This window comes from Protopterus annectens, chromosome 9.part0, assembly GCF_019279795.1.
Source record: "Protopterus annectens isolate FY-2018-M chromosome 9.part0, PAN1.0, whole genome shotgun sequence".
NCBI classification, from domain to species: Eukaryota; Metazoa; Chordata; order Ceratodontiformes; family Protopteridae; genus Protopterus; species Protopterus annectens.
The window spans coordinates 1,338,543,973-1,338,560,413 of NC_056743.1; the positions used below are offsets into that span (position 1 = coordinate 1,338,543,973).

Genomic DNA, 16,441 nt, shown 5'->3' on the forward strand with positions numbered 1-16,441 from the left:
GTTATGTGGTGCATCAACAAACAGGGAGGCACACACTCATACCCCCTATGCCGGCTGGCACTAGACCTATGGGATGTGGCTCTGAGCTACAACCTTCAGTTACAGGCAATTTATGTACCAGGGAAGGAAAACATTCTAGCAGACATATTAAGCAGAACTACAACAGATGCCCACGAATGGATGCTGCATCCGGACATCTTCAAAGCCATCACAAGAGAATGGGGATTACCACAAATAGACTTGTTTGCATCCCCATACAATCACCAGTTGAAGAAATTCTGCACAAGGACTTACCACCCACTTGCTTGGAAGGTGGACTCCCTATCCTTCAGTTGGAAAAGCCTGACAGCATACGCATTCCCACCACTTCCTTTGATGCACAAGGTGCTTCTCAAGATCAAAGAGGAACGTCCGAGGATCATTCTGATAGCCCCAGACTGGCCAAGACAACATTGGTACCCACTGCTGAGGAGCATGTCCCGGGAACAAATATGGAAACTGCCCCTGATCCCATTACTGCTGACACAGAACAACTACAACATTCTGCATCCGAACCTAAAGACTCTGCAGCTAACTGCCTGGAACATTACATAACAGAAATTAACCCAAATTTATCCCAAAGGGTTAAGGACATAATCCTGGAGGCTCGTAGACCTTCAACAAGAAAGAATTATGCAGCAAAATGGAAAAGATATCTCATCTGGAGTGCTGCAAAGGGGCAAGATGTGACACTGGTGAACATAGCCAACATCCTGGAGTACTTGGCGGAGCTCTACCACACAGGCCTGTCCTATTCCTCCATCAAGATACATGCATCAGCTATTTCAGCACAATACAGCTTGGATCCTCCTGTCTTCTCGCATCCTCTGCTCAGACAGTTTCTGAGGGAATTAAAATGTAAAACCTCCCAGGAAACCTCCATTGCCAGCATGGGACTTGAACTTTGTGCTAGAAAAACTGACTCTACCTCCTTTCGAGCCAGCAGCTACAGCAGACTTGCAATACTTATCCTGGAAGACTGCCTTCCTGCTGGCAATTACTTCAGCAAGAAGGGTCTCTGAACTACAAGCATTAATGGCAGTACAACCCTTCCTGATCTTCCATCAAGATAGAGTGTCCATGAGAACAAATCCTACATTTATGCCTAAGGTGGTATCCAGAGTCTCTTTAAATCAGGCTATCCACCTTCCTACATTCTTCCCCAATCCACAGAACAGGGAGAAAAGCTCTTACATACCTTGGATGTACACAGGCAATTACGCTACTACCTGGACAGGACAAAAACAATAGAAAAACTGACCAGCTTCTGGTAGCTTATGCAACAGGAAAAGAAGGAAAACCAATTTCTAAACAGACAATCTCCAAATGGATAGGAAATTGCATTAGACTTTGTTACTCCTACCATGGAAAGAAAACTCCAGAGAACATCAGGCCTCACTCCACAAGGGCCACAGCCACTACCACAGCTTTCTTACGAGGAGTGGCTACCAAGGACATTATAGAGGCTGCTACTTGGACCTCCGTGCATACATTTGCCAAGCATTATAACTTACCTCTATACTCTAGATCCCGTGCTGGCTTTGCCACTGCTGTTTTGCAAGGGATCCTGACTACACCATAATCTATTCTCATTTCCTCCTCCCTAGTTTAGCTATGGTATTCTACCCATTTGTAAGGACTGCAGATGCATCCTTGAAGGACATAGTACAGTTTTGTACCTACCATAAATGTAGATGTCCGAGAGGAATGCATCTGCAGTCAGGATTACCCACCCTCCTTCCCTCTGAGGTACTCCTAGGGTACTTACCAATCTTCAGCTAGCTTGGGGGATCTATTATGGTGTATTTGTTTGTATATATGTACATACATGTTTATTTTGTGTGTTTGCTCTCTACTATTTGGAAACTTTGGCATTTATCCAAATTTAGCCTACCAAGAGGGCACCTGGCATCTGGGGCAAGAAACACTGAGGAAAATGGCGTCGGCTGATGCCTTTATACCCGAATAACTGCCGCAATGACGTCGGGTGAAGTGCGACACCAGCCGAAGCCAGACCCAGACTTTGGAATCCGGCCGACCGAAGGGCTGCCTGACGACAGGACAACCCATTTGTAAGGACTGCAGATGCATTCCTCTCGGACATCTACATTTATGGTAGGTACAAAACTGTACTTTTTTCCTTTCTCTGGGATGACATACATGCATGTTGGCAATGCTTTCCTAGTTTTTTTCTGTGTAAATCTACCTCAGGAGAACTGGCAAATTATGAATTTTAACTGAACCATTGAGGGAGAGCTGGGGGAACACTTTTAACACCAGATACCATAGAATAAGTCTTGGATACATTTTTTTCTTTGCTAGCTGATGTAATTGAAGTCCACTCCTTGATTAGTCAGAAAATGTCCTCCTTCCATCCCTGTCTGAATGACTAGATCTTCTGTAAGCTGCTCCTGTTGGAGTTATTTGTACATTGGCAGTATACATGTTCTTATATCACTTTTACCTTAAGTTGTTGGAGTACCTGTAAGTTGGCAAAAGACATATTCTTGTATCACGTTTTAATTGGGGTCTACTTCAGTAGACTGACCGCTCACTTACCCGACATCCAGTTGCCAGAGATGACAAGATTGACACCTTCAGAAGACCGACATCCCTAAGACTGAAGTTTCACGCGAGATAAGTAACCGCTTGGCCATCCAGTTGAACTTTGCCCCTCACCCCTGCAGTAGTGTGTTCTCAGAATTGGTATATTTAGTTGGGGGGGGGTGTGGAGAGCGAAGTCCCCCACATCAGTAGATTTAGTTTTGCTTACTTTAGTTAATTTAATCATGATGGCCAAGTGGTTACTTACCTCGCGTGAAATGGCAGTCTTCCGGATGTAGGTCTTCTGAAGGTGTCAGTCTTGTCGTCTCGGGCAACTGGGTGAGTGGTTGGTCTACTGAAGTAGACCCTTAAATTGTTATGCCAGAGCATCTCTTGTGAATCAAGAAGTTGCTCTGCACCAAAGAACAACTCACTGAAATCTGTAAACTGATGCCACACAGTGTGAGATCACAATAGATCACAATAGAATGGCAGATGGAACAGTGAAATACCATTTAATCACCATTTACAGAAGAAAATATGAAAAGGGGCTCAGACGAAGTTAGCAGTAGGAATTGTGGAATAACTAAAAGAGAGCATAATGGAAAAGTACATTGAAACATTTGCAATATGACAAAAACAAGTAAACTGAGCAACAGGAAGAGAAGACTTGGGGAAACTCCATCCTGGGCATTGCTGACAGCATTAATGAAATTGTGGCATTGTGGAAGGAGAAAACCCAGTGCTGTGCATTGAAGGTTGTCTGTATTAGAAGGAAGGTAGCTACAATCATAAAAATTACCAGAGGTATAATCTAAAGTGCTAAGCTGCTTGTAAGGGCAGGATGGTCACACTGACATCTGTTAAAAGAAAGAAAATGAAGACCCCATCCATCTCCAAGGGGCTTGGAGAGTGCATGTTTCATGGGATCACTGTGGCAGGATGGTTCTTTCTCAAGGGACACATCTGGAGTGATTATTCATAATGGGTACCTTTGTTGAATGTCAACTGAACCCACCTAAATTACAGTCACTTCATTGGGTTATCCTGCATAACTTGATTATGTATCTTACCACCATCACCTTCAATGATGTTCCAGTACAGCATGGTACTTTCGTATGTAAGTCCAGCATGATGTACTTACATATGTAAATGCAGCATGATAGAGGACATATTTTTATTAATCCTCCATTAGCTTTTTGTCTTGTAATGAATCTGTCTGTGCCCTGCTTACAACTGAAGGTGATCTGTGTCACCTAGCCCATTTAACAGTGTTGACAATGGATGAGACTTTTTCAGCTCATACAGCTATCTGCCAGCAACTCTACTTCCTCTAAAGAAGTCTCATATAGAAGAGTGATGAAGATATGTGCCATTTGTCTATGTCTTAATGAGCAGAAAACTTGGAATGTGTGCAGGGATATGTTAACATGCCTCCTTGAGATCTCTGAAGATTATAACGTAAAGCTAATCCCAGTGTACCTACTTCTGAAATTTGAAAGGGCAGCATATGTGCTTGTATGAGAGATTTTTCCATCCAGGAAGCTCAGAGGGTGTTTATTTCATTTGGGACAGATAACCTGGAGGTACGTCCATTCATTTGGCCTGCATCTAAAATATGGCATATTCCTGTAGTGTCAGATGGAGGTCAAACAACTTGCAACACTTGCTTTCATGTCCCCATCAAATATTCCATCTGGATGTCATGACCTGGGTTTCCTGAATGTTTGATGTCCACAAGGACTACTTTACATGTGTTGGGGATGCCTACGTCACCATTTAACAATGATCATATGGGATTCCTGTTTTCAGTCATCAGAAATTACCACAAATTTTTCCACATATCTTTTGCTCATTGCAGGGTGTATTCATGGAAGGCCTTCCAAGAATAAAACACATTACTACAACACTTGGGAAACATCTCATGCTTGTAGAAATAGACCAAACAAATGTAAAGGAAACAGTAAGTCAGTGGATATTAAAATTATAAACTGTTATTATGTAAATAACCAAAGTCTTAAGGAAAAAAATGAGGAACTAGATTTCATTATACATCAGCAAGATTTAAAAGTAATAGAATGTGAAACTTGTGATATATAACAATGTAATATTTCATTACTTTAGTAAATGTGAAAACACCAGAATAGGTAAGAGAGGTGGAGATGATATGCTATTGGGCCCTAAATCCATAAGTGGTTATCTTCAGACAAACATGAATGGTGACAGAATAATTTATATGCAAATGACATCATTACAAACAGCTTAGCCAATAAAACAAACATTCATGCAGCCACATTCTCGGCTTAAAGCCATATAAAGTAAATAATGTTTACTAGCATAAAATCTAATAAAAAATAATAAAAACATTAGCACAAATAGATAAAACATGAAAGATATTCATAAATAAGTAAATGAACAACAATAAACACCCTACAGCCGTTTATTCCTTAATACAGGCTTAATGGGGACATGATCATTCAACCCCATAGCTAGGTGTGCCCCCAACCTCAAGATCCACTCTAACTCGACCACCTCAGTACAAGTCACTATATCACCACATCGCAGACCTGGGCTGATCACACATAATACCTGGAAGACAAAGCGCTAACTTTCTTTCTCTGTAATAAAGTTCTTTGGTACGATTACTTGCTGGTTCATCTAGTTTTTGGATTTAGCTGCATATTGAGCTGTCTTCTGCCTGCTTTGGGGAATTTACAGTTTTACAGTTTTGTTTGGTTGCTGCAGTTGGGTTTGCTTTTGTTATTTATAGAATATAATCTTTTTTTATTATTTATTTATTTGTATGTATTTATTCATTTTTTTCGCTGTATTACTTTGTGTGACATTAAAATTCTGGAAGTAATACAAAGACATAATACAAAAAGCATTAATGCCATCAGAAGACTAACTTAGCAATATGGTAGTGGGAAATAGGTTGAATGTTCAAGTTTTACACTGTATTGTATGGATATGCCAGGAGTAAATTTTGCTTAATATTTAATGTGGCTTATGATTTGACTTTAAGGGCAAAATTGGGATTATTGATTACCCAAACTACTGAGCCAAGAAATTGAGGGTCTTGTTTTAAAGTAAGTCATTTTAAAACAGCAAATTTGAATTGGTATACTACAGAAAACATCTAGTGTTATAGAATGTGTTGCCAGCTCAAGTGCAATGTCCTACTTTAAAAATCTGTTTAAAAAAAACAGTAGATAATTATATAGATAACAATAAATACCTTCCAATACTAAGTTAAGACTGCATTATTAAAGATCTAATCCACTGTTAGTTAACTATGAACTACAGAGAAACCCAAAGCTGTGTGAAGGGCTGGCACAGGTGGTTTAGGTCCCTGTATAGTTCCCGGTATATAAGTTTCCCTGGATTACTGTCAGTCATATGTAGAGAATAAGACCATATCACTGTACTGTGTGAGGCTATTATGCAAGGAATGCCACCAACACTGAAGAAAAAGATCTAGCAAAGCTTTTCTCTGTATTGTCCTATCCTCTGACATTTTACTTGTTTTTTGCACTTTTCTTTCTATTTAATTTTAACCCTATTTCCCCTCTTCTTTATCCAGCTCTCTTCTACTGCTTTATTCCTCATTATCTATACTCTCCCAGCTTATTTCCCACTATCATATCACTTTATTTCACCTGGTCTTGTACCTCCTCAGAATTCCAGTGTTTCTCAAAATTTCTGTTTAATAATGCATGGGACAATGTCAATGTTTGTATCTAAAATCTTTGTAAATGTATTAGAATGGTGCACTCCTAGGTACACTAAAACAAATTTAATCTTGTTCATTGTATATCTGTATTTTTTTCCCCTCAAACTTTGTATGACAATCCTTACTCTGGGAAGAAAATATTTGTATAAGCTGTTAGAACTGTTTTAGTTAACACTGTGTTAAACTAGTTGATTTCCCTTTGTTCAACTCTGCAACTTTTGTAATGTTAGAACTGTTTCAGAATTGTACATAATTTCATTTCAGAATTGTATCTAAATGTGTATTTTTTCACTTTTGTATTGTTGTTTATGCGGAGCTTATCTTCCCGGGCCTCCACTGAAAAAGGGCTTCTAGCCCAGTTGGACTTCTTTGGTAAACAAATATAAAATAAATAAATAAATGAAAATTGTCAAGATCAAGTGTGGATGTTAAGGAATATCTGCAAATAACTGCACACCATCTGAAATTTTAATGGCAGGCTGCAATCTTCTGGTACAACTTGTGTTATATGCTGTTGATAGATCCCAGTGTACTGTGGTCCTGGCAATGTGTGTGTTAGAATCCACAGTTTGCTTTCCTTACATTTTTTAACTTGTGATGTGTCTAAATAAAATGTGTGCACCTGATTTTTCAGTCAAAAGCCACTTTTGCTAGGAATGATAGCACATTGGCCATCCATTGTGTTCCATTGTCTTCCTCCTCACTGGTATAATGTCCTTGACATTTGCCTACTATTTTAATCAAATGCTTCCTCATTCATACACTTAGCTTTCTACCACTTGATTATAGGATGAGGTTTTGATCAGCAGGTCCTATGTTCATAATTAGCACATCCTTCGTGTGTAACAGCACACTTATTTTTGTCACATTTTCCAACACACAGTAAATCCGTATTGCTCAGCTATCTGTAGGTGATTTCTTTTGGATGATGTATATGTTTAGAAAAAGGAAATGCATTTAAAGATTTCAGTGAAGAGTGTGTTTGATCTGTTATCTATTTGAATAGTTATTGCCAACATAAAGTGAGTTAGTCTTAGTGCTTCAGTGTATTGCAGAGCAGAGTCATTTCTTGATTTGTTGTTGGGTAACTTTTTTTGCTTTTCACAAAAACATCTTTATTAAAGTAGCACGTATGACATAGGCAGTCACACATTTATATAAATGAAAACTAACCATAATGGCATAATTTTAGTTGCAAACATTATACATCACAAACCATATTGACATAGTTGTAGTTGTCCAGTCATTGTCGGTCAAACATTACATAGCTCATTAAAATACTGCCTTCTTTTAAACCTTGTTCCTACTCTGCATTTATTATTCCCACAATTCACATTTTTTCCTGTGTAATTTGCTCCTACCCTTCTCCGAAGATCCCATTTTCAGTTTTCTCTTTATTATTATATTTACTACTTCTAGTAAAGTTGGTTTAGACTTTGATTTCCATTTTCTAGTAATTCCTTTTTTGTCGGCCACCATAATTAGACTCAGCAAAGTCTTACTATAGCTAGGCAATTCCGATTCTGTATCATAGCTCAAAAAAATAATTTCCTTAGTTGCACCAGTTTGCTCACACAGTATCTCTGACAGTGCAGTCTGCAGGGAATCTTTAAAGTCTGACAACTCATTACACTACCAGAAAATATGTTCCAAGTTACCTCTTTCTTCCCTATCACACCACCAACATTTGCTTTCTACCTGGGGAAAATATTTTGGAGTATACTTGGGGTATAAGGCAGAGATCCTAAATCTTCTAGAATTTGTTGCATATTTGGGAGACATACATAACATAACCCCATTGTTTCTTTGTGAATTGCTTATCCAGTTTCTCTTCCCAGTCCTTTCTAACCTCCTCTGATTGATTCTTGTAGTTGTAATGCAATATTTTGTATACTCCAATAATTATTTCTTTTTTAGCAGCAGCTTCTGTTCTAGGTTCTACTAAAAACTCTACCAGTGTTGGTCTTTCGGTTAGGATCCCCCTATGTCTTTCTCTTTGCCTGCACTCTGATATAAATTCTTGATAGGGAAGGCAGTCTCTATCCTGCAGTCTAAATAAATTCTTGGCCTTTTCCCATTCAATTACCTTTCCCTGTCTAATTATTTGCTCCCAATACCCTGCCTCTTTACCAGTTTTCTCCAATAAATTCCAGTCCCCTCTCGTCTATTGTGTGTATCCCTAATTGCAGTCATCCCTATCGACAAAATCTCCTTTTCCATTCCCATGTTGGCTTAGTTCTTAGAATAATTTCTGCCAGTTTATGAATATACTAGTCTACATGGTTATTGTCATTTTCCTTAAGAATCTGCATCCAAAATCCTAGTCTCTCCTTGTTTCTTGAGCTTCCCCTGTTTTATCACCATCCCTTTTCACTTTGAATTATAGGTTTCTGCTTGTGCTATGTACAGTGGATATAAAAAGCGTACACACCCCTTTTAAAATGACAGGTTTTGTGATATAAAACAATGAGACCACAATAAATCATTTCAAAACTTTCTCACCTTTAATGTGTCCTATAACCTGTACAATTCAATTGAAAAACAGGCAAATCTGTTAGGGGAAAAAATATAAAAAATAAAAAACTTAATATAAGCTGGTTGCATAAGTGTGCACACCCTTAAACTAATACTTTGTTGAAGCACCTTTTAATTTAATTACAACATTCAGTCTTCTTGAGTACACACCTGCCATCAATTAAAGAGACTCTGATTAACCCCAAATAAAGTTCAGCTGTTCTAGTAGGATTTTCCTTACAATTTACTCAGTGGCCTGCTACAGCAAAAGCCATGGTTCGCAGTGAGCTTACAAAGGAGCAAACTACTGGTCCCGTGGTCAGTCCTTCTTCCAGCCACAGGAAGAAAAACTTAAGTAAGTAGCATGTGCAACCACTGCAGGCTAGTAGTTTGCCTCAGTTGCAGGTGGGTGACTCTGCGGTGGCCAAATCTGGTTCCTTAGATTACTTGTCTTTTACTTCCAGATCTCTCTGGTGTAGCACCTACAGCCACTATGGATAAGGGGTCACCATAATGATGTTGAGATGTTTCTATTCCTCTGAGGCTATTTCCAGAATGAGCCAGTGTTTTCACTTAGAGAACACTGTGGTTTCTCAGTATCTCAGAAAATACTGAGAGCTGATAAAGATGGAATTTCCAGAACATTCATCCATTCCTCCAGTGTTGTCATCTTTGGAGGATGTGTGTGTGTGTGTGTGTGTGTGTGTGTGTGTGTGTGTGTGTGTGTGTGTGTGTGTGTGTGTGTGTGTGTGTGTGTGTCACTGCTGGCAGTTTACCTGATAGTCAACCTGCTGCCCCTAAAAAGGCAGATAGATTGTATAAAGTTCCTCATTCATTTTAAGTTTTTATACACTTATCCTAAACCTGACCCAGCTGTTACAGCTTTAGTTAATACAACTGCTGCTAAACATTTACTTAATACCAATCCTACACTTTCTGACAAGGATGGGAAAATAATTGATAAGTGTGGCTAAAAGATGTGTGTGTCTGCAACTTGGATTTTCAAATTTTTTTTAATTGTCAGGCTCCGTGCCTCTCAACTGTCCAGATTTTCAGATTTTTGACTCACATTTTTGGTCTGTTCCTCATACAATTTGTGGTTTTCTGAATTTTTGTGGCAAATCAGTGAGGACTGAATTCACTAAATAATGAAAGGCATTTGAGTTTCAGACTTCATATCCTTCAGAAAATACATGGCAACACAACACCTTTTATTCTAGCAACTTTCTAAGTTTATAAGAACAATATTTAAAATTTGTCTGTATTTCTGGGGCTTTGTCCAGATTTTTTGTGCTAAGAGGTTGAGAGGTATGCCAGGCTCATGACATGTTAAAGTTTATTGTGACTAATTGTGAAATTATGTGGAATGCTTTGTCTGAAGTTTCTTCTTGTGAGTAAAAATCTGCTTTAAATTGTTTAATTTCTTCCATTTTACAGGACACAATTCATTGTGTGCCTATGACTCTGATGCTTCTTCCAGGCCAAAAGCCACTGGCACTTGTTTTGAGTAAGATTGCTTGGATGCATTCTCAGAATGTCCCAGATGATGTGAAAAATTCTCCCCTGGATACAGGTTTAGTTTTCAGTCTCTCTCCTGCATAAATTATCAAAAAGTGTCATGAAATGAGTAACCTTATGGGAATTTCTTAAGATTTTTCAAACCTCCTTTTCCAAATTTTCTAAGGAATTGTGTAACTCTCCCATCCAGTTTTGTCAAGAAACAAAATAAGTAGTCTCAGCAAAATGCTGGTAAACAGGCGTTTAAGAAGAAGAAATGGCAAGAGGGTTCCAAAAAGAATACAGGGCCCCCACCCCCAAAATCAAGGGAAGTCGACAAGTCAAAATGACTATTTTAGGGACCTTGCTCCCTCAGCAGTCCCTTTACCTTTCCAGAAAGCCTGAATCTCCACTTTTTTCTTTGGCAACTAATAGTTTCAGACAAATGGGTTCTGAAGATCATTCATTAATTTTGATGGCAATGGGAGGAAATTCCTAATTTCCAGGGGGTAATTCCCTTATCTACCAGATCAGACTTCTCTATCCCCCTGTCCTTCAACACATGTTGTCTCAGGGAGTGATACTGCCAGTTCCTCGATCCCCAGTTGAGAAGAGTTTTTATTCAAGGATGTTTTTTGTACCAGAGAAAGAACATGGTTGGAGAATAGTTCTGGATCTTTCTTTCTTAAATCAATTTATGATAGTGCCCGAGTTCAAAATGCTCTCACTTCATAACCTGTTACCCATTCTTCCTTATTTAAGTTTCCTGGTAACTCTAGTTTTAATTGATGCTTATCATGACACCCATATTCATCCAGACTTCAGACATTTCTTAAGATTCCCCCTTCTTTTGAAAATGGCTTGGGGCGGTTTACCACAAGCCTTCACAAAGAATGGATCTACTCATATAAGAACAGGGGTGTTTTATACACTCCAAACCCCAATCAGCTTCAACTGACTGCCTGAATGATAGGGACTTAATTCCCTTTAGGCACTTGTTTATGGAGGATGGGCAGCAGGTACTAATGGGGGTAAGAAAGCCCGCTATTATAAAGTCATGTATTAGCAAATGGAAAAGGTTTTCTAGTTGGTGCCAATAGTGTAAGCAACACCCATTTAGGGCTAGTGTTTCTCTGGTTTTAAAATATTTGTGTGAGTTACTATCCTTTGACCTTTCTTTCTCCTCCATCAAAGTTCATTTGTTGACCATCTCAGCATGTCAGTCCATGGATCCTCCTCTTTCAATGCATTCTCATGTCAAAATGTTTATGAAAGGGTTTTGCATAAGGGACATTCAAGAAAACAGTTCTCTTTTTCTTGGGATCTTAATTTTGTGTTATACAAGCTAACAGTTACTCCATTTGAACTAGGTCATCTATCTTACTTGAGGTTCTTAACATGGAAAATTGTTTTGTTAATTGCTTTAACTTCTGCAAAAAGAATATCTAAGTTGCAAGGTCTTATGGTGAGTCACCTATATTTCATTTTCCATAGAGACAAGGTTTCTTTGAGAACTAATCCTTTTATGCCTAAAGTGGTATCCACTTTACTTGAAGCCAGACTACTTATCTCCTAGTTTTCTTTCCTGAACTTAAAAATGAGGGAGAAAGGACAGACAACTCAGATACTATCAAAATCTTTCATATCTGTGGAGCAGTTGTTCTTTTCTTGTGAAGGTAAGAAGGGGCAGCCTGTATCAAAATAGGCTATTAACACATTCCAGGCTTATGTTCTCATTGCAATACCACCATTCCAGAGAGAGTCAAGGCACATTCTACTGGGACCATGACTTCATCTCTGGCTTTTTGGAAAGGAATGGATTCCAGAAGTATTCGAAAAGCAGCAACTTGGTCCTCTTTACGTACTTTTACATAGCACTACAAGCTTGTTTCCTTCTCTAAGTCTAGATGAGGCTTTTGTAGGACCATTCTCCAGGGGCTCCTGGACTCTTCCCCTTCTACCTCCCAAATGTGCTAAGCTAGGATAATTTACACATATAGCTAAGTTTACTGCAGCAGTAATCAAAATGATGAGCATAATATGTTAATGTAAGTAAAATTACCATAACAGCAGATGTTTGAATGATTGTTGTTGCAGTAGGTGCACCCTCACTCCATTCCCCTATTTGTGTTTTTGGATTGTGCCAGGGTTGTATATATTTTTACTCCTTGTTATGTCCTCTCAGAGCTCAGCCTCCCTCAATTGGCATAAAAGCTCTGAAGGGCTTGATGTTCAAACCTGTTATTTTTAGTTATTTCAGCTTGAGATGCCTAATAGTTTGAGCCTATGGAAGGTGCCCTGAAGCTTTGGAAGCTGGGTTGCTGTTATGTCCTTGACAAGATGTAACCCATATAGCTAAGGCTATTGCAGTAGTAATGATTCAAACAACTACTTTTATGGTAAATTTACTTACATAACTGTTTGTTCTGTTTCCTAACTTTTCCAGATGTCTTCCACAACTCAGAAGTCTTGTTTTGTGAGTAGTTGATGGCACTAAGTAGAATTTTTTATTTTATTTTATTTATTGATTGCCATTTTATTGTCTGGGTTGGGATCTCTGGACTAGCAGCTTCTTTTCAGGGGAGACCTGAGGATGTTCTTCATACTACCTAGGAGAAATTTGGCCAGGGCAACAGTGATTTGTTTCCTCTTCTTTTTCTACAAGATACTTCCAACTCAGGCAGATGGACCTCGGTTTGACTTTTCATCTGAAGCATGGCATACTCAGGAGTGCAGGACTTATGCACTGCAGTGTCAGTATTGGAAAAATGAAGCTAAGTAATTGGTGTGGGAATAAAACCCTCAGTCACAAATACGACTGCCACTCCTTGAAAACATCTTTGCTGAGGTGCTACAGAGAATAAATGTATATTGTCTACAGTTTGTTGAGCTTTTTTATCTGTGACAGTCATATTTGTCATTGGTATTTGCCTGCTTGTCGTTCTTGATAAAACCCTCAGTCTTCTGATTTTTTCCGAAGGCAAGTGTACTAACCTGTTGAGCTGTTGACACTTTGTAGTGTGAAGGGGTTGTCTGGGTCCAAGTTCTGCTACTTTCAGAACTATCTGTTCTAAGTGATATTTCTGATATAGAACTTTGTTGCTGCATAGTTAGAGCACATGTAATCATTTTATGAATTGGTAGAACGTAAACCTGTAGTGTAGCATTGCTTAACCAAGCAGTTTCTGAGATAAGCATGGCTTAATCTCATCAACACACAGAAGATTCTCAGAAATCAGTGGATTCAAACAGCAGTGTTCTGAAGTTTCTGCTAAACAAAATCAAACTAGACTTCAGGTGCTGTGACATCAGTGCTGATTTATTAAGTTAAGGGGGTAGTGTACTGTAAATTCAGAAACAGCAGTGATTTTGATCGGTCAGTTTCCTGTAGTCAGTGTTGTGTCATTTGTCTTTTGTTTATTTTACTAGACTTATTTCTGAGAGGAAGCCTTTGCTTGAGACTCGCGCCATTTAAGACCAGAGTTATATAACTGAGACTACTTTTAGGCTTTAGGTAATTTTGTTGATGTGACACCCAACCTAAGGTGGGACAGTGAAGAAAAAAGGGGTTGATGACAATGACATTTTTTTTGCTAGTCTCTACTGCATCTTTAAAGCTCCTCTCTCAAATGTTGCTGTTTCTGTCACTCTAAGAGAATGAATAAATATTTTAACACTCCAGGCTGCTGTTTAAATAATGTTAAATGTTAGTAGTGATTAGATTTAGGGAGTAATCCTCATTTCTTCTTGAAGATTCGTTATAAATTTTTCTTTAGCTAGTCCATTTACCTTGAGTTTGTAGTTCTTTGCAAGTCTAGAACAAGAATGCATTTCTGATCCATATTCTGGCTTTACAGTGGCAAGTCTGTCTTCATGTCATATGAGTGAAGTACAGGTTGTTTCCTTTGCTTCTTCCACAGAAGGGAATCGCTTAGCACTACATACACTTAGTGCCTGCTTGACTGCATTATTTGCTCTGTCCTTCTGGCTTAGGACCTATTTCAAGTGTTCCTTTTGAACATGCATGATCCTGGTGAGTACTGAGATATCTGCACATTGCTGGCTAACCTATTGGCAGAAGATTATGCTGTCTGTGTGTGCTGCTGACTTCCCAGAATTGAACAGTGGTACTGCAGAGCTGACTTGATAGGGAGTGACTGGAGAAACAAAGGGATGCTCTTGCTTGCATTCTATCTGAGAAAAGTTTGAGGTTTTGTGGTTCTGTAGTTAAACCCACCCTGTGTTTGAAGCATCATATGAAAAATTGGGACTCTCACAGAGATACAAGACATTTTATGTAAGCGAGAGTTTTACAAGCGGACTCTCTGTTAAAGTGCAGGTGATCCTCCAATGAGCCCAGTTGCCTTGCTATAGGATACAGCCTGACTATCCATAAGACAAGAACATACATTTTTAATTCCTTAAATTGCCAAGTACTTGGAGACCCAATGTTGGTTTAGCCTGCTGGATAAGAAACTAAATAGCAAGACAGATATGTATATTGTTTTTAACATTAAAAACTGCATTGAATGATTCCATTAACCATTTTTCATCTTTAACAATACCAGCGTGTTTTAGTAATGCTGCTGTTTAAGCCTAGCCATGTTTTTAAATGTCATAGAACTACAATTTTTCAGTTGTCTTTTGTAGGACATCAAGGAATGTTATTGCAAAAGAATAAAAACTAAAGGTAACCACTTTCTGTTTGATGACAGCTGGGCTCACCATATTGAACTGTGTCAATACAGAAATTAGTCTGAGAGTACAGTTGGTGTGAGCTGCCTGTTCAGTGACCTTTATTTGCTGAACAAGCGAGTGTTTAAAAATTATGTATTAAATGTATCTCTACTGTTTGTAATGGTGAGCTGTAAACCACTGAAAGTATCTGTTGAGCACGTCTTGATGTCAGAATGTAATTTCTGTTATGTCTTCATACAGGGAATCCGAAGACACAGCTCTTCTACTTCTTAAGGAAATTTACCAGAATCTGGGCATCATCCTGGAACATGTCCAGTAGTGTCTGCAGGTGAGATGGTAGACTATACTAAACCGCTTGGTCCTTTACTACAGTATTGTTTAACATGGTGATAATGGAATATGCGGTTCCGCATCCTGTTCAGCCCATTAACTGTATTATGTGTTTGTGTGAACCTCTGTACCCGTTCATCCAATTTGTGTCTGCTGCATCTATTTCGGGGCTGTGGGGAGCCAGAGCTTGTTCTGACAAGCAGCATACCTAAGGCAGGAAGCGATCCTTGGTGGGATGGCGTTCCATCACAGGACATACTCAGATTCTTACTAGAGTTAACACCTGTCCCTTTTTCGCAGATCCTTCATTATTTAGATCAGTGTGAACTGTGGAAGAAAACATAAAAAATGGGAAATGTTTATATATATTTATATGCTTATATATTTCACTATTTTAATTGCTAGAAATAGCAGGTAAGTTTACAGTATCCTTTACAATGTTGTATTTGTCTTTACTGTAGATAAGCTTTTGTCTATTTCTAATGAATGTTCAACACTGTATATATCTATGCAAGCTATGTACCTACAGTGTTTCTAAATTATGTTTTATGTAAACTAATGTAAACCTTTTTCTGTCATGTTTGTACACATGCCCTTTCAAGTCACTGTTGCAGTATTCCTTACTGAAGGGATCCCCTGCCAAGGGTAACCCTATCTCTGGCCAGTATACTAAAGCCTTAGGTTTTTTTAGAAGGGCATCGTACATCACATGTATGCTCCCCGCTCATGGCATAGGGTATAAAGGTGACTTACAGACATGCATATCTCAGAACTTCTTTGCCACCAGTCCGAACACCATCTTCAGTTGTTTGTCTGAATGCTACTTTGTTTCTTCTGGTTACCTAGCCGTTTTCAGATAAGTGCCCCATTGGGGTTTGTCTTCTTATCTTGTCTCTCTTCTTTTGGTTGCGAGGTTACATGTCATCTACAAAGGAAAATGTTAGTGTGAGAGACAGATTCCCCATAAGGGCCATTATGAGCAGTGTTTGTTTTGCTTTTATGCTTCTCACAACCATATGCCGGGCCCGATTTGTCAAGTGTTTGAACCTAAGACTCTTCTTAGTCTCTTCTCCTTGTCCATCTACC

The 16,441-nt window shown here is 38.8% G+C and overlaps 1 protein-coding gene across 3 annotated transcripts in view; it reads left to right on the top strand.

Moving 5' to 3' along the window:
* The window catches only part of DDHD2 (DDHD domain containing 2), a 1,375,691-nt gene that overhangs the window by 1,242,375 nt on the left and 116,875 nt on the right, over positions 1 to 16,441 (top strand). For all 3 annotated transcript variants that reach the window (XM_044084314.1, XM_044084317.1, XM_044084315.1), the window contains one exon: positions 15,266 to 15,353. In XM_044084314.1, the coding sequence (XP_043940249.1) occupies positions 15,266 to 15,344 (79 nt within the window). In that variant the 3' untranslated portion in view covers positions 15,345 to 15,353. The remainder of the gene's footprint in view (positions 1 to 15,265; positions 15,354 to 16,441) is intronic.